At 44.9% G+C, this 17702-nt stretch overlaps 1 protein-coding gene across 6 annotated transcripts in view; it reads left to right on the top strand.

Annotated features, from left to right (window-relative positions):
* Window positions 1-1745: 1745 nt before the first annotated feature.
* NECTIN3 (nectin cell adhesion molecule 3) overlaps window positions 1746-17702 on the top strand; it is a 67952-nt gene continuing 51995 nt past the window's right edge. For 5 of the 6 annotated variants that reach the window (XM_030471704.1, XM_030471703.1, XM_030471702.1 and 2 more), the window contains exon 1: window positions 1747-2084. In XM_030471704.1, coding sequence (XP_030327564.1) covers window positions 1859-2084 — 226 coding nt within the window. In that variant the 5' untranslated portion in view covers window positions 1747-1858. Of the gene's footprint in view, window positions 2085-17702 lie in introns of all 6 variants that reach the window. The other variant, XM_030471701.1, reaches the window with a different exon arrangement.

Here is a 17702-nt window from a genome sequence, read left to right as displayed (position 1 = left end):
CTTGAAGTTTTGCAAGGACAGTGCATCTGAAATGAAAAAGCACACATAGCTTGTAAAGAAGCAAGACTCTCAATTATTTCAAGCTTCCTTATTTTGCTGTCGAAAACCTGATTTGGGGGATACATCCATTGACATTGTGCCCACAACACTGGCATTCAGATCAGTGCTGAGATGCAGTATTTCCTAGAAAAGTCACCTTTAATTTTGTGACCTGGTTACAGCCTGCTCTAATTCCAAGACAGTCCTTGGCTGGACTCCTGGGACCTTGGGCAAACACACAAATCCCCTCTTTGCCTGGAGAGCGGCCACCTTGCCCTGCCACCTCATTTACAGTGTAGCTCTCTGCCCGCGGCTGGGGCATCACCGCTCCCTTCGGAGCTGCTCTGCCCTCATGGATGACAGCCTTACCCAGAGCAAAGCTATGTGTTGTGCCACAGCCAAGAATCCCCGCAGGCGTTAGCGTGACAGGAGCCCTCCCCGCTGCCCCCCGGGCCCCCGCAGGCCCTGCTGCCAGGGCTGCGCAGGGCCATATTCGGTATTCCTCAGCGGTTTCTGCGCTCGGTGGGTTCGCACTGCTCCCAGATGGTTTCAGACCCCCGAGCTCTGCCGGAGCCTGCCTTGGGGTGCGGTCATCTCTTGCGGCCCCTTGGGTGCGGGGGGGAGGCCCGCAACTTCTCGCACCCGTGTGCTCAATTCTCCCCTTCGGCTGCTGCGGTGCCGAGGCGAGCCTAGCCAGGAGGTGCTGGGCAGCGGGTGCCCCAGCCCGGCACCCTATCCCTCTCACGGGGGGGTTGCCAGCGGGCGGAGTAAGCGACGAGGGGACAACGACAGGAAAGTTTCCCGTCGGCAGCACCGCGGGGCTGAAGCCGATCGCCCGCTGCCAGGGGCCCGGCGGTCCATCCGGCACAGGACCAGCCGCCTCACGGCGCCGCAGCGGGAAGAAATGGCCCGTCCCGCCGCGGAGGGAGTCGCGCCGGCCGGCCCTTCTGTGCCTCCGGGGGAGCCCGGGAGCGGCCCCGACCAACCCCCTTCCCGCCTGGTGAATACGAACGGCCACGGCCGCGCATGGCGGAGCGGGCTACGGCCAGTCCCCCACCGCACCCGGGGGGACTCGGCCCGGGGTAGGCACTGCTGACCAGTTCCCAGGCCGCGGAGTAACCGCGGCCCGGCCCGGCAAGATCCTTTCTCGGCCGCACAGCTCCCGCCGCCTCAGCGGGCCCCACAGCCGGCGTGTGCCGGATAGCGGCTGGGAGGACGCGTGGCGGAGCCTCCCTTCCCCGCGGGGGCGAAGCGGGCCGAGAGAGGCCGGGGGGATTGCCGCGGAAGGCGAAGGACGCGGCGGGGAGCGGGCGGGCGCGGGGCGGGGGGCGGGCGGCGGGCGGTGAGTCAGGCCGAGCCGCCGGGGAGCACGGCGCCCCCGACCACGCTCGGGGCGGTGGCGGGCGGGGCAGGGGGAGGGGGCGGGCCGGGACGTACCAACAGCCCCCCGGGGGAGGACATTGTAGCACCCCCTCCCACCAGCCGCCCGCGCCCGACGCGTTGCCAAGGGGACACCCCCCCCTCCGCCCCGGTGCGCGGGCGCGTCTGCGGGTCCGCAGAGCGGACCGGGAGAGGAGGGGGGCGAGACCTGCCGCGGGGCGTGTGGAAATGGGCGGGGGGAGCGGGGGTCGGGGTAGACGAGCACGGAACACGCCTCCCTCCCCCCCTGCCCGCGGCGGGGTGGTGTGGCCCGCTCTGAGGAGGGCGGGGAGCGGCGCGCAGCGCCTCCCTGCTTAGTGACACACACACCCGGTGCGGCGGCTGGTCGAGAAGCCGGCGGGCGTCGTAGCGGCGGCGGCTGAGAGCCTGAGCCCCGAGCATGGCAGGGGCCGAAGCCGCTGCGGAGGCTGCCGCTGGTTTTCCCTTTTCGCCGGCTCCTCCCGCCCGCCGGGAACTTTTTGCAGCGCCCGGCGGCGGTGCCTCCCCGCGGTGGTGGTGGTGGTGGCTGCGGCGGCGGCGGCAGCAGCGGCGGCGGCTCCGCTCGGCGGTGCCTCCCGGGCCGGGGCTCGGGCTGCTGGGGCTGGTTTTCTCTCGCTTCTGCTGCAGTAAGTGAAACTTTTTCCCGTTGTCGGCCGGGGCAGGGCGAGGGGGCGGGTGGAGGAGGAGAGAAACCCGAGCCCAGGCACCGCCGGGGGACTCGGCCGAGTTGAGGGAAACTTTGTGTGCGCGCCCGGCGGGGTGGCGGTTGCCTGCCGGACGCCCTGCGGACGGGGCAGGCGGGTGGGACGTGGCCAGGATCGCGGAAGCTTTCCCCGGAACGACTGGGGAGGGTGCGGGAAGGTCGGAGCCGGAGCCTGCACCGCGCCGGGGAGACCCCAGGGCTCTTTCTCCCGGAGAATCCCCCCCCCGCTGGCGCCGGGGCGCGGACACGCCTCGTTGCCGCCGGCGGCCTGGCCGGTAGGAGCGGGTGCGGGGAGGGCCGTTGTGTTCGCTCGCCGTGGCGGGGACCGTTACTTGCTCGAGCGGCCGAGGCCGGGAGCCGCCCCGCCGTGCGGCTCCGCGGAGTTGATGCCTTCGTCGGCCCCGGGGAAGTTTATCGCCGGTGGCGGGCGGCAGGTCGTCCGCCGTGATTCCCGTCCTGAACGGCGGGGTTGGGCTTGTTTGCGGGAATTCACGGGTGCTCCCCCGCCCCTAGCCTGCAGGAAGGGCAGCAGGGTGGGTCTGCTTGTTCTCCGGGAGTACTTTGCGGGAGGAATAACGCGCTCGTTGTTTCTGGTGCTGTTGGCTTGCGTCGTTGTCCCTTCCTAATTAGGGTGAAAACGGTGCTGGTTACTGTAGGCTTAGGGGTTGAGGTCGCTTATCTCCCCTGGTGAGAGCGGGTTCGTGTACTGTGCATCACCCTCATCCCGAGCACCTACTGCCGGGGCACGGCGGCGCGGGGCCCCCCTGTGGCTTGGCGTGACCGCTCCAAGGAAAATGCCATCGCCCCCACCCCCCGTGCTTTTTCCTGTGGAAAACAAGCGACGTAGCAATTGGGAACTAAATCAGAGCAGGATTTATTGTCCTCTTTTTTTTTCCCTTTCTGTATTTTCTCTTTTTAACTGCATGCAATGTAGTGTGCATAGTGTCATCTTTACAGTAGTGGAAGATGAAAAGAAAAGTGGACTTGGGCAAGAGCACGTCGAAAACCATCATCCTGCTGTTGTATTCCCAAGGCAGTAATGAATAGTTGGCAAGGATATTTTATTATGTGATACGCTGTGTCCTTTTCCTCTTGAAGGAAGGAGGAACAAGTTAGAGGAGGTAGTCTCTGGAGGTTCATGTGATAAAAATACCAAGGAACTTGCAAGGCATGCCACCATAAAGCAGTTGTAGAGTATCAGAGAAATGTTTTTTCTGGGAGGGAGTTGAGGCACTGCTGCTGAAAGATTGTGCTCTTGCATGTAATAGTCTCCCCCCTCTGGCAATGATGTAGCTTTCATAATAGATAATTATTACTAATTTTTCAATATTGTGAAGGGGCTACACTTGAAAACCTTAAGGCTTGAAGACTCAGTTTTCATAGGGTTAACATACTTCTTGCACTAGCACTTTTTCCCCTCTCTTTTTGCAGGGTGATTTCCACCCTTTTGCGATTAAAAAGGTGAAGTCGTGGTCTTCACCATAACCTTGCCAAGCTATTTTTACAAGTAAATGTGAAGATAATAGTAACAATGAAGTTAAGAACATCCGTGTGCCGTGTCATGGGGAGGCTTACTATTTTAGTCTTAATGAGTGTAATTCAGATGTCAGTCTTCCCAGCTTCCTTTTGGCACACGTGGACTTGACTGATAATGCTTCTGAACATCTGCCAGGAGTAGGAATGTTCTGTTGAAATAATGTTCTTTTTCAAGCGCAACATTTTGAAGTGTAACGTATGAATAAAAGGGGAAACTCAAACTACTGGTGACTCCTGGACTGTGAGGTAAGGATTAGGGGACGATGGGTTTTCATCAATGTCTTAGCTTTTAGATCACTTATTTTCCCCTCAAGTTTCCCCACAATTGTTTTCCTTCTTTGTAAACTGTCACAAGTGGGCGTGAAAGAAAAATAATGTAATGTCGGTGGCTTTTAAAAGTGCTCTTAAATACGTTTTGAGCATGATTAGATGTTAATGGAACCTAAGATTGCTGACTACTTTTGGTCACTATTCTTCTTACTAGTTGGTCAATTCTGATAATGCTAGCAAAAGAAAGCACCACAAAACAAACAAACAAACAAAAAAAAACCTACAAAAGAAAAAATCCCAGCAAAACAAACAGAAAACCAGTAAAATAACTTCACTATAAAATCAAATCAGTTTTTATGCAATCATTTTGACTGACAGCTGGAAATGATATTTTATTTGATCTGTAATTCCTCAGAGAAGTATTACAAAAAACCCTCGAACATTCAAAGCAAAAAACTGCAGAGGGAATGAAGAGGGGGAAATTTATTTGGTATCTGAAACAACAGCAACCTCCATTTTTTAATTTTTTTATGTTTTTATTTTTTTTTTCTAAATAAAACCAGACCTGCTTCAACTACTATTCTTCTTGGAAAAGTGAGACTGTCAGGTTAGGCTTACATGTATAAGTAATTTTACTGCTCAGTCGAACAGTGCATGATGCGATGAAGCATATACTAAACTTAATATGATCAAATTAGTGTAGCTTTGAACTAGGAGAGATGTATGCCATCTATAAGGAACATCATAACCTTCATAAAATAGCTTAGTATGCGTAGTGGTAAATACTATCAGCTATACTGTACATGAGGACATGTGTACTACTTAGTAACTAATTCCTTGTAATTTCTGTGCCTCATTAGTTTGCACACAGTGAAAAGGGTCAGTTTTTTTAAGTTTTCTGGAATACAAGCATGAGTTAAAAACTAAGCACAATTGTAACATAAGGTGAATAGAAAGGAAAAATGTACAAGATGCATTTTTCAGGGACTTTGTTGAGGGAATTTTTTTCCAGTTTGAATTGTTGACTACATTAAGCTTCTCAGTAAGGCTAGAAGAAGAGTGTGTGTGGGGCACATGTCTTGAAATTCCCACTGATCCCACCCCTCCCCCCCCCCATTTCTTAAAGCAGCCTGGAATATAGAACTCCAGACTGTACTGGAGCTAGAAGAGTTGGATTATGAAGATGTGGATAATACAAGTATATAGAGTGCCATATACAAAAATGGAGTTGCAAGTGAATGGTAACAATTAGTCTGAAAATCATAAAGTTTCTAGTCGAATAGTCTGTTCTGGTCAAGTCATAACAACAATATGAGGTCAAGCAAACCAGGTTACTACCTTAGAAGTGTGAAAGTGTGTTGGAGTGTTTAAGAAGACAACAATGTTTGTTTGTTTGTTTGTTTTCTCCTCATTGTATGTGAAAGGCAATGATAATAGTTCAGAAATTGAGGTCTGAATAGGCAGGTTTTGTGAAAATGGTACGGACATAAGTGCACTTTTAAAATGGCGTTAGGTAAGCCAATACAATAAGCAAGAGAAAGTAGGAGAGCTATACAAGTTATTTGCAAAGCTGGAAAGAATGAAGTGTTGAACTGTGTGGTAGGTAGGGCAGGATATGGAACCATCACATGAAGAAACAAAGCAAGAGCACTGGTGGAAATATCAGAGTAACTTCCAAGACAGGGAGAGTTAAACATGGATTGTTAATTAGCAAAACAAAAAAAAGAGAAAAGCCAAAAGTTTGTCAAGCTCATGCTTCAAGATAACTCAGTATAGTATGGAGTGTGCTGTTCTGGAACAGCACACCCAGTAGTTCTTGGCTCAGTTTTGTTGTGGTAGGTCTGTCGTGTTCAAGATCGCTGTTAAACTGTGATGCTCACGTAAATACAAAATGTAGATGCTAAAATTTTAATAGAACATGTTGTATAGGCTCATAATTCTTGTCTGCTATTTAAATATTAGACAAGAGAGTTTCAATTTATCTGTAGTGCTGCATGGAAGTAGTGCAAGTTGGAGTTGCTCTGAAAGCAGTTGATATGAAAGTGTGGACAGGGTGAAAGCAGGTTGCAGGAATCATAAATTTTAGGTTGAATGAAAAGCGAGGGTGCCAACTAACATTTTAGCTTCTGGTGTGCAAGAACTCCTGTGTGTATATATGTGGAAGTGTAATGTTGTTTGTGTTAAGATATGAATGCTTGGAGTATTATAAAGGAATTGTGATGATTTAGCCACTTATGCTACATAAAGGTTGACCAGTTTGTTAAGCCATGTGTTTCTCTCTTGCCTCCTTAAATAACTTTGTGATGGAATATGAAGACTGATACTGAACAAAAAAAGGCTCTAGCATGATTTATTTCTTGCAAGATTAGAGTCAAGTATCCTATTTAGAACTATGGTCAAATCTAGGTTGTTCTCTTTCTCATCCCCTTTATGTAGCATCTCTCCCAGGATAATCTTGGGAAACAAAGGACTGTTCTGTAGCAGGAGAAGCAAAAATATATTGCCTTTACAGAGCATCTGTACCAGCTGATTACCTTTCAGGTGCTGGTGGCAGAGCTTTTAAGGTATGCAAAATCACAGGTGTAAATGCATCTGCTGTGAAAAAGGGAGGAGGAGTGTGTTGCTTCAATAAGCTGTGTGTGGGGTTAATGAGTAGCATTTGTGGAGCTCAAAGAAGAATTGAGTTAGAAGCTCTAGGACTGAAAGTCCAAATCTCAATTTTCAGAAACAAAATCAGTAGTGAATGGAAGTAGGGTAAGAGAAATACAAAACCTGGTATACAAACCGGTAGAAGGTAATTTTACTAAGTGCCAACTACTTGCAGTGCTGTTAGAAAATGTTTTGTTTTTTTTTTGGTGTTGGTTCAGTTATCTGTTCAAGAGCAATAAACTTGAAGAATATTACTTTCCATCATGTGTTGTACCAGTTTGTTGCTGTGGAGGTAGCTTGACCTGCTGTCCTGTGGTTGAGTGCAACTTTGTCCAGAGTTCTTTATCGAAACTTACGGCTGCAGACTGGTTAGGTAAGTCTGAAAACAAGTGAGAGTGCTGTGTTGTCTGCCTGCTCTGGAGTCCTGATACATTGCCTCTTAAAGATGACCTATGTGATGACAGATTACTTTGCTCTAGCACTGTTTGTACTTGGGCTTCTTGTTTCCAACTTTGAATGGACCTGTTGTATTGACTCTGGATTATTTGAACTTTTTGTAATTCTTATGACTACTATGCTAAGTGGTGTATAGATACAAATGCAGAAGTTTCTGTGAGGAATTTTCTTAGGGACTTGATAGTTGAAAGTAACTGAATGGCCATATTTTCTTAGTGAAGAACAGCTATAGGTGCAATTAATTATTATTATTTTGTTATGTCATGTGTTGTTGGGTATTGTAGTTGTTGCTTGAAGGGCAGGCAGAGTATATGATCTTTAAAGGTACCTTCTAACCCAAGCCACTTTATGATTCCCTGTGCAGTTTTGTATGGAGTCTTTTGGTAGGGTTAGCCTATCTAAAACAAGATTTTTGAAAAGTACTTATTTGAAGGGCAGTTGTATTCAGTGCCTCACATTATAGCTATTTGAAATGCAGTAATGTGTTTTTATTGAGAGGATGGAGAAGATGACGAGTTAATGGATTAGGCATGAGAAGTTGATCCAGATTTTTGTTAGAGGTCAAGGGGTCATTAACACTATTGTCTCTTTCTGGTTAGAAGCAGATAGATTGACTAGAAAAGAGTATTATATAAGTTTGGGAAGAAATCCCAAGAATAGCTAAGAAAGAAAAGATGGGAAAAGCTGAATGTGGATAAAATAGAAGGAAATAGATGAGAAGCCATTAAACAATGAAATGTGTGGTAAAGACGATGTCAGGGAAAATAGTTTGTGTTTCTGCCTATAAAGTGAGGAAAGATGAAAAAGTTGTTAGGTGAAAGCTTGTTTTACTCCCCTGACTGTGAACAGATAGTGAACGTGTAAAACAGTGGGTTGAAATGAGGTGTAGATATGTAAAAGTAAGACTCTTGAGGGGGCTTATGGCCAATATTTGGCTTGGTTCTGGAAAAGCTAGTCTAGTGATTGCTTACTACACAACTGAGTACACAGGCTCATGATGAAGAGCTTCAAGGCATAGTGCAACTTCAACTCATAGTCAAAACACCAAACAAGTAAACTCTGAATTATCTAATAGGTGAATGCTTATTTTTCTCCTCATTCTTTTCAGGTAATTAACTTCTAGATTTGGAACCATTCCAAATGTGAACTCAAAAATTGTTTTTTTTTCTGTTCATGAATTGCCAATAGAATAACATTAGAATAACTTAGCCAAAAGAATAAAAAGCTTTCAAAGTCTTGAAACTTTCATCTCCTGTCCTTTTACTTCTGTTTTCCCATGTGTGGGGAACTGAGTAGGTAAAGTTTAACATCATCATGTTGTCAAGGTCAGTATTAGTTCAAGTAATGAAAAGTAACAAGCTTCCAGTCTATCCTTTTATCACTACTGCACTACTGCATTCTGTTCAATATTTTTGCTTCTTTTCAGTTCAATAGTGTATGAAAGTAAAAGCAATATTAAATTTGTAATACATTAAAATAGCATGCTTCAGCATTCTGAACATGAGGGCTAGTGAAGTGTAGCTTGTCTTGAGTTGACTGGTGTACTAGGATTTCTTGCAGCTAATCCCTCATTCCCCCCATCAGATTTTCATTATCTGTCATGTAAAATATCTTTGTATGTCTACAGGGGATCATTGTTTTCTCCTTGTCTATTAGTCAAGGCTGGAAGTACATGGTGGTTTTTAAACTTGTCCGTAGTATCTTCCTGGAAATAGTTGGAACAGAAGATTTTCCTAAAGTGACTGTTTTCAATACTTGAAAGGTACCAGTTCTAGCACTGTAATGCAGTGGCACATGCAGAATTTGAGGTCATTGAAATGGCAGTTTCCTGCCAAAAAACCCACTTGCTAAAAGGTGCGTAAAGGCTAGTCAAACAGATCTCAGTAGCTCGTGTGCATACAGATGAGTGGAAAAAGCAAACTGAGCTAGCTTGATGAATTTATTAGTTACTTTTGGATCTGTTATTTTTGCTAGCCCTTGAGTTGGAAGATTAAAAATTAGTGTTTGACTTAAATTTGTCTTAATCCTGTTTTGTGTGGACATTCTTTGCTCACTTCTGTTACTTCTTAATTGCAATACCACTCATGCTGCATATGGTTAAGCTGAAAACTATTGCTGGGGCAAGCACCCTTAACAACAGCCCAATGAAGCAATGCTGGAGATGGAATGTTATGAAGTTGAGATTATGGTTAAGTTGGGTAACTAGCTTTGCTTCCTTTTTTTTTTTTTTCAGTGTACATAATCTGATAGAGCAATAGTCAGTTTAGTCAAGCATAAGTTAAATTACATCAAATGCAAGGAACTTCTTGTAACAGAGTAACTGAGGGGGCAAAACTTTTGACTTGTGTTAACTTGGGGTGATTTTTTTTTCCTGAAACTAATTTCTTAGATCACGTGTTGGCACTTGCCACAATAAAAAAAAAAAAGCTTATTCAACTCTACTAAATATTACTACTAGAGGTCAGAGGAGAAAAGATCAAGAGCTGTTAAGCTTAGTTTCATTTTTGAACATATTTGTGAAGATTGCTAGTATTTGCATTATAAGACCCTACTGCTCAGCCCTTCACCAGTGATGCTGCTTCTGTGCTTTAAACATTTTAATGCACTTTTGACTTCAAAAGGTAAATTTTATTGAAACAGAGGTGATGTTGTTATGACTTCATTAAGGTACTTTAACATTTGAAGAGGCACTATAGATCTAAAGAAATCAACCATGAGGTGATGGTTGTGACCATACCATTAATCACCTCTTAGGAGATTTAAATGCATCCTGTTGAAAGTTTCAATGTGTTACTGCTAGCTGAGGTAGCATAAAAGTCTACCTCTTGTAATTAGCATGTGCAATATAATCATAGCAAGTGCAATATAACCGTTTATCCAGGCTATCTTGTATAGGAAGAAGTGTACAAAGTTCAGTGCAGCTCTGTTTCAGCAGTTTGTGGTATCTGAGGTAGTTCAAGCTTCTGCACATAGCTTACATGGCAGGGGTTTGGAACTAGATGATCTTTAAGGTCCCTTCCAACCCAAACCATTCTGTGGTTCTATATTTATAAGACAACTGTTAAGTTCAATGGCTGTAAAATAATAAGGCTTTTGACTATAACCAGATTAATTGATCACAGTTGATGCATCAGTGTTTTCATGTGAATGTTTAATAGCCTATGTTACCTTCTGGCATATCAGAATGTAATCTGTTGTCGAGACATATTTTGTGTTAGCTTCATGTAAGATCTTTTATACATTCTGCTGAGAGTGTTCTGCCTTACAGGAAGAGGGGAGGGCTATGGGACAATGCAGCTGTTAGTGAAAGTTCCCTTGGTGATGTATTTTGAGAGCAACTCTACAGCTTGTTTTCCAAGACTTGAGAGGTGTGGCTTAGGTGTGATAAATTGATGTGGCTGCAGAGAAGGTGAAAACTGAAGTGAGAAAAGGGAGATATGGTGTCTCCACAATTTGAGGCTGCTCTAAAAAGTACAGCTCCAAGTACACAGGGCAGAACGAAGATGTGGAAAGGAAGAACACTGAGTGTTATTAACCTTGAGAAGCTTCTAACAAGGTTTCCTAAAATGTACTCGTAGCCAAGTTGGGGAGAGGTGTTTAGGTAAGTGTTAAATGGGTGAAAATTCGTGTGTACTGCTAGATTTGGAAGGTTCTGATCAGCTGTACATAGTCCACCTGGAAGGCTTGTTACTGGTGGCATGCCTGTAGGGATCAGTGCAGGGGCAGTTTGTCTGCATTTCAGCCCCTCTTCCAGGTGAGTAGTGCACTTTGAGCAAGTTTGTGGATGCTACTAAACTGGGGGGGGGCATTTGATATGCTGGAGACCAGGGCTAATTGAATGGGATGTCTATGGTCTGGAGAAGTAGCTAGCAGAAACTTCATGAAATTGAACAAAAGTAAATGGCAAGTCTTTCTAGGGTAGAGTGACCCCATGCAACAGCACAGATGTGGTGCTAACTGGTAAAAAGCAGTGTTACAGGAAAGAACATAGGGTTTCTTGTGGGTCTGTAAGTGCCTCTGGTGTAGAAGAGCATACTGGGCATGGTAATCCATTTAAAGAAGGCAGTTATTCTCTATTATTCAGAGCTTGTGAGACTGCATCTGGGGCAATGTGCCCGGTTTTGTGCTCCCTAATACAAGGCAGATGCTGAGGTGTCTGTGGAAAGCCACTAAGGTAGGGAGTCAGCAGTGCAATGATGTATGAATTGGGGCACAGAAATGAGTTGCTCAGCTTTGAGAAAAGTCTAAAGTGAGTATCCTAATTGCAAGGACTGTTGAATAGGAGGTGAGAGAGAAAATGAAGACAGAGTCTCCTTGGCTTTACACAGGGAAAGGAAAAGAGGCTAAGACACAAACTACAACAAGGGAAATTCTAGTAACATGTTAGCAATATGGTTTCCCACACAGAATGAAGCACTGAAACAAGCTATGGAATCTCTGTCCTTGAAAATATTTAGAACCTGACTGTGGTATGACCCTGAGCAACTTGAGCTGACTTCAAAGTTGGCCCTCCTTTCAGTTGGGGACCGGATTGGGTAACCTCCAGAAGTCCCTTTCAGTCTAAATGAGCCTCTTTTTGAGCATGGGTAGGCAGGAGCTAGTATACTATAGTTGCTATCCCTGAAAGAAAAGTATCTTTCTGTTAAGGATAAAATGTCCAAGTAGTCTGAAGTGAGTTGTTTTTCCATAATTTGCTTGCTAAAAGCTGGCTTTAAAATTGGATCCGATTGTTAACTCCTAATGTAAGTAATAACTTTTAGAGACTTAAGGAAAGATTTGCCTGCATTTCTTCTGTTACTTCAGTAAGTAGCCAATAGGACTAGTCCCTTACAGTATAGAGCTGAGTAGCAGTATGACAGTTACTGAAAATGTAGTTTGGCGGTAAATTGAGCAGCTATTACACAGCATTAGTATACTGGGCAATATGTTACTAAGCTTATTGTCTTGATGCAATTCCTGGGCAAAAAAAGAGTTAACTTCCTGGAATAGCTTGCAGTGGAGGGTGGCCTTAAGAGCTAAAAAAAAAAAAAGAAGCCAGCAGCATCAGCAATGCAGGGGGCAGCAGGCATCTGCGTAACTTTGTAATGTTACTGGTAACTTACCAGATCCTGCCACGAACAGCTGAGGCTTAGGCCCTGTATTTGATGATTTGCTGCTCCTGACAAAATATGCTTATTTTATGTTTTGTTGTATGGCTGCATACGACATTGGCAGATAACATTCCAACTTTACAAGAAATGGAAAATGTTAGTTAATGTTTAGCTGTCTTTCTGAACTTCCTTGACTTTGCTGCTTTACGTAGTGCAAAGTACAACCTCCCTTCTCCCCCAGACTTCAGCTCTTCCAAGAGTAGGTGATATGTGGGAAGACAACTTGTAATAAGTGAAGGAGTGGTCTGTTTAAAGGCATCAGGGCTTTCCTAGGGATTGAAGGTCTTGTCCCTTCCTCTAGAAGGACATCACACATTAGTATTCCTGACCAGCATTTAAAGGTTTTCTAATTTCAGTGTAGGAGGTACAGTTCTGAGGACAGGGAATGCTGAATACTTGTAACTGTTGCTATGGGCTTAGCAGAATTTCAGGTCCTTCCTTAAAATTTCACCAAAAAAACCCCCCACAACCAAAACGAAAAACAAAACCCCCAAGCCAGCCTCCCCCCAAGCCCCAGATCCTGATACCTGGGTTTTTATTATAAGCAATTCAGAATTTTGGTTGTACAGAGCTTTTTTTCTAGCTTATTCTTGAACATACTGTAAGGACTGTGTACACTCGAATAAGCAAATGCATTGAGTAGTCAGAGTATGCCATGTTACTTTCTACGTTTAAAGTTGGAGTGATTTCGGGTTTTGCTTGACTTGAATTTCTGCCTTTATCTTCCTATGTAAATATAATATCCTATTAAAGACAAAAGATATTAATACAACAGTATTTTTCTCCTTTTTGTCTTGTTCCCCAAAAATGGTTGAAATGCCCTACATTGTTGGTTTTTTGGTTGTTTTTCTCCAGTTATCTGAGGTTAGGAGATGTTATTTGTGTTTAAAACTTCATTCTTGGCTAAGTTTAATAGGAATTTCATAGACCCTGCTTTTCAATATGGCAACCTTTAAATGACCATCATTTAGGCTTGTCAGTACCAGCCAGCATTTCTGGTAGTATATGCTACAAAATTGTTGGGTTTTTTTGTAAATTTTTTAAACTATCTTAAGTTTATACTGAATGAACTTACTTGCCTAAGACATGTGAAACAATCTGTGTACTCTTCACTTTGACTTTTTTGTCTAGCATTGACTAAACAGTTCAGAAATCCCTCTCCCTCCCTCTCCTATTTTTGAGCAGGTAAAATATGACTTAGTTCTATGAAATGTATCTTAAATATGATCACTTTTTATTAGACTATATATTTGTACAGTAATTGTGAAATTCAGAAGCTACCAGTTGTTTCTCAGAGTCCATAAATTAAGTCAAACTTAAGACATTGTTAATAATGAATGGAGAAGTGGAATCTGGGAAGTTTAGTGTAGCATGGGAAGAATAGAAAGTATAGGTATGGAAAATTAAGTTACTGTGTAACAAAATAATTAAATACTGTTATAGTACTGCACAAGCCTATAAATAGGCTAATTCTTGATTTGTATCTTTATTGCTTCTTGCAGCCAGTTGAGTTGATTGTCATTCCAACAAGTGTGCCATGCAGTATTACAGTTAATACGTAGATTCTGGCTGACCATTACAGCTTTCCTGTGCTGACTGGTGTAAGTGCTGTGAAATGGTTGAAAGATCAGGTATTATTAATTCATGATCACTAAGACTTCAACAGTTACAGCCCAGCCCAACTACTTTGATACAATGCTCTTGGCTTGAAGATTATCAGCTGTAGTATTCCATTAGTTGCAGTGGATGGTTATACCTTTGCTGGAGGACAGATCAAAAGACACTATGAAGTGTCTGCTGCTGCTGGCTTGATCAAAAAGTAGATGAAGCCTTCTTCAGGCACCTGGGAGAAGCTTCATAATTGCAGGCTATGGCATTCATGGGAGACTTCAGCTATCTGGTATCTGCTGATAGAGGGATAAGGCTGGACACAAGCCATCCAGGAGATGTCAAGATTATATTAAAGACAAGTTGTTGATGCAGGTGATCATGGGCTTGACGAAGGAAGATTCTCTTCTCAATCTGTTATGAATAAACAAAGAATAAATGGTTGAAGATACAACAGTCAGTGTTGGCTGAAATAGCTTTGAGGCTGGGATTTAAAATAGTGAGGATACTGGTCAGGTCTGATAGTAAAATCAAAACCCCAGACTGTAGAAGATAATATTTCGCTATATTTGGGAATCTGCTTGTTATGTTCTCTTGGGGAAATTGTTTTGATGGGCAAATGAGCTGAGGAAAGCTGACTGATCTTCAAGAGAAACCTCCTGAAATAGCAGTGTCTCCTGCAGTGTACGGGATGTCCTTCGGGTTTGGCTGAAGTTTGGTGCGGAAGAACAGGGAATTTATCACCGAACCTCAGATGCACAAAGGAAGCCCACGGGAGGTTAAAGCAGGAGGAACATGAGACGGATCAAAGAGCGTAGATAAAGAGCTGGGAAAGCTCAAGCTCAACTGCACCTGCAACAAGTGAGGGATGTGAAGGATGACATTGTCAGCAAAAGAAAAACTAAAGATATGTGCTCACTGCTCAGTGAGGCAAGGGACCTAGTGAGGAAGGACATGGAAGAAGTGGATGTGTACAATATCTTGTGCTTGCTTTGATTTTTCCACTGGCAAGGTCTGCCCTGTGGCTTTCCAGTTCCTTGAGTCTAATAGCAGAATCTGTGGGATGCAGCATAACCTACAGTAAAGATAGTGTGAGAGTATTAAAGCCACTGACCATGGAGCTATAAAGATGCTACTGAGAGCGCTCAGTGTTGGCTTCTGTTGTGTCCTCTCACCTTTGAAAAGTCAGTAGTGACGGGGGAGATTCCTGATGAGTGGATAAAGGCAGATATCATACCCATCTTCAAGAAAGGAAGTGTGGGCAGGCTTGTCTCAGTCCCTGAAAAGATAATGGAGCAAATCCTTCTCTAGGCCTTCTCCAGACACATGAATAGCAAGAAAAGATGGTTAGGTATGGCTTGAAGGATGGCATTCAGTTGTACAAAGTCCAACTGGTGGCTAATTGTCTCATCTTCCAGGTAACAAGTGATTGGATAAGAGGAAATGACCTCAAGTAGTGCCAGGGAAGGTTTAGATTGGATATTAGGAAAAATTTCTTCACTGAAAGGGTTGTCAAGCATTGGAGCTGGCTGCCCAGGGAAATGGTTGAATCACTATCACTGGAGGTATTTAAAAGATGTGTAGATGTGGCACTTAGGGACATGGTTTAGTGGTGGACTTGGCAGTGCTACATTAATGGTTGGGCTTAATGACCTTAAAGGTTTTTCCAACCTAAATGATGGTATGATTTTAAGTTCCACATCTGGATTGGAATAACCTGCATGCAGCATCATAGGCTGTGGTCCACTGGGCTGGAAGGCAGCTTGGCAGGTGCAAATGTAGGGTCCTGGTGAAAAACAAATTGAGCATGTATCCAGTTTGCAGCAAAGAAAGATGACCTTATCCTGGGCTCTCTTAAGCGTGACCCCAGGTTGTGGGAAGGGATCCTTCACCTCTGTTTGGCACTGGAGCACTGTGCCCAGTCTGGTTGTCCCCAATACCAGAGGGACACTGAGGTACTGGAGTGAGCCTGATGGTGGACCACTGCGTTGGTTGGGGGCTGGAGCATGGGGTATGTGAAGAGAGGCTGCACGAGCTGGGCCTGATCAGCCTGGAAAAAGGAAGGCTGAAGGGAAGGAGCCCTTATTGCTGCTTGATGGGAGTGTGTCAGGAAGGCAAAGCAGGGCTTTCTTCAGAGGTGTGGCATAGGAATTAGGAACAAGCTGGCATGTGGAAAATTCAGAGCTAGCGTAAGGAAAAATACTTCTCTCTGAGGGAGACTAGACAATGGAGGAGGTGCACAAAGTGGTTGAGGAATCTATCTCATTCTATAGTGATTTTCAGAACTTGACTGGATGAGTCTTCAAGCAGTCTGATGTAACTGGATCTTCTTTGAGCAGGACTAACTGACCTTTAGAGGTCCCTTGCCTCTTACCTACATGAAATCATTATTCTCGACATCAATATTAGAGCTTGTTTACCTTTTCCAATGATAAATGCATTATGAAAAACCTATACCTAGGAGTTCACTTGTGTTTGTGGTAATTGGTAGGTGTTCTTGTTGGAAATGATTAATATAGCTTATACCTGTGTCAGAGATGACCTGTTGAACACCTTGGAGACATCACAGGCTTTCTGTGAATGCATTTTCTCTATGAGCTGATACTGATAAATAGTGATTCCTTGGACTCGAGCATTCTGAATGTCTGGGTCTCACAGATGAAATCGGGATGATTAAGTGAAGAATGTCTTGCTTCTAGTAATGTATACTCTTGGGACAGACATGAGCTTTCTAGCTAAGCTAGCAAGATACACATTGCAGTTACCCTTACGATTAGTATGGCAGTGTATGTATGTATTGTTGTGTAGAAGAATAGAATCATAGAATCAGCTAGGTTGGAAAAGACTTTAAGATTGTTGAGTCTGACTTTACCCCAGGACTGCCAAGTCCACCACTAAACCATGTCACTTAAGGCCTCATCTACATGGTTCCACCACTTCCCTGGGCAGCCAGCTCCAATGCTTGACAACCCTTTCAGTGAAGAAATTTTTCCTAATATCCAGTCTAAACCTCCCCTGGCGCAGCTTGAGGCCGTTACCTCCTGTTCTGTCACTCTACCTGGGAAAAGAGACTGACCCCCGCCTCGCTACAAACTCCTGTCAGGCAGTTGCAGAGAGCAATAAGGTCCCCCCTCAGCCTTCTCTTCTTCATACTAAACAGCCCCAGTTCCCTCAGCTGTTCCTCATCACACTTGTGGTCCAGGCCTTTCACCAGCTTCGTTGCCCTTCTCTGGACCCACTCCAGCACCTCAATGTCTCTCTTGTAGTGAGGGGCCCGGAACTGAACACAGGATTCGAGCTGCGGCCTCACCAGTGCCGAGTACAGGGGGATGATCACTGCCCTGGCCCTGCTGGGGACACTATTGCTGGTACAGGCCAGGATGCTGTTGGCTTCTTGGCTGCCTGGGCTCAAGCTGGCTCATGCTCAGCAGCCGTCAGTCAGCACCCCCAGGTCCTTTTCCATGAGCAGCTTTCCAGCTGCTCTTCCCCAAGCCTCTAGTGTTGCGTGGGGTTGTTGTGGCCAAAGTGCAGGACCTGGCACTTTACATTGTTGAACCTCATACCACTGGCCACAGCCTATTGATCCAGCCTGTCCAGATCCCTCTGCAGGGCCTTCCTATCCTCCTCCAGCAGATCAACACTCCCACCCAACTTGGTGTCATCTGCAAATTTACAGAGGGTGCACTCGATCCCCTCAACCAGATCATAAATAAAGATACTAAACAACACTGGCCCTAATACTGAGCGCTGAGGGACACCACTAGTGGCTTTCTACCTTACAATGAAAGACAGCAAACAGCAATGACAAAATTCCTATACCGATGACTTTTTATTGTATTTTTGGATTCTAATTGGAGCTGGATTCTGATTGC

This window comes from Strigops habroptila, chromosome 2 (assembly GCF_004027225.2).
Source record: "Strigops habroptila isolate Jane chromosome 2, bStrHab1.2.pri, whole genome shotgun sequence".
Classification (NCBI taxonomy): Eukaryota; Metazoa; Chordata; class Aves; order Psittaciformes; family Psittacidae; genus Strigops; species Strigops habroptila.
This window is presented reverse-complemented; position numbering and strand designations above follow the sequence as displayed.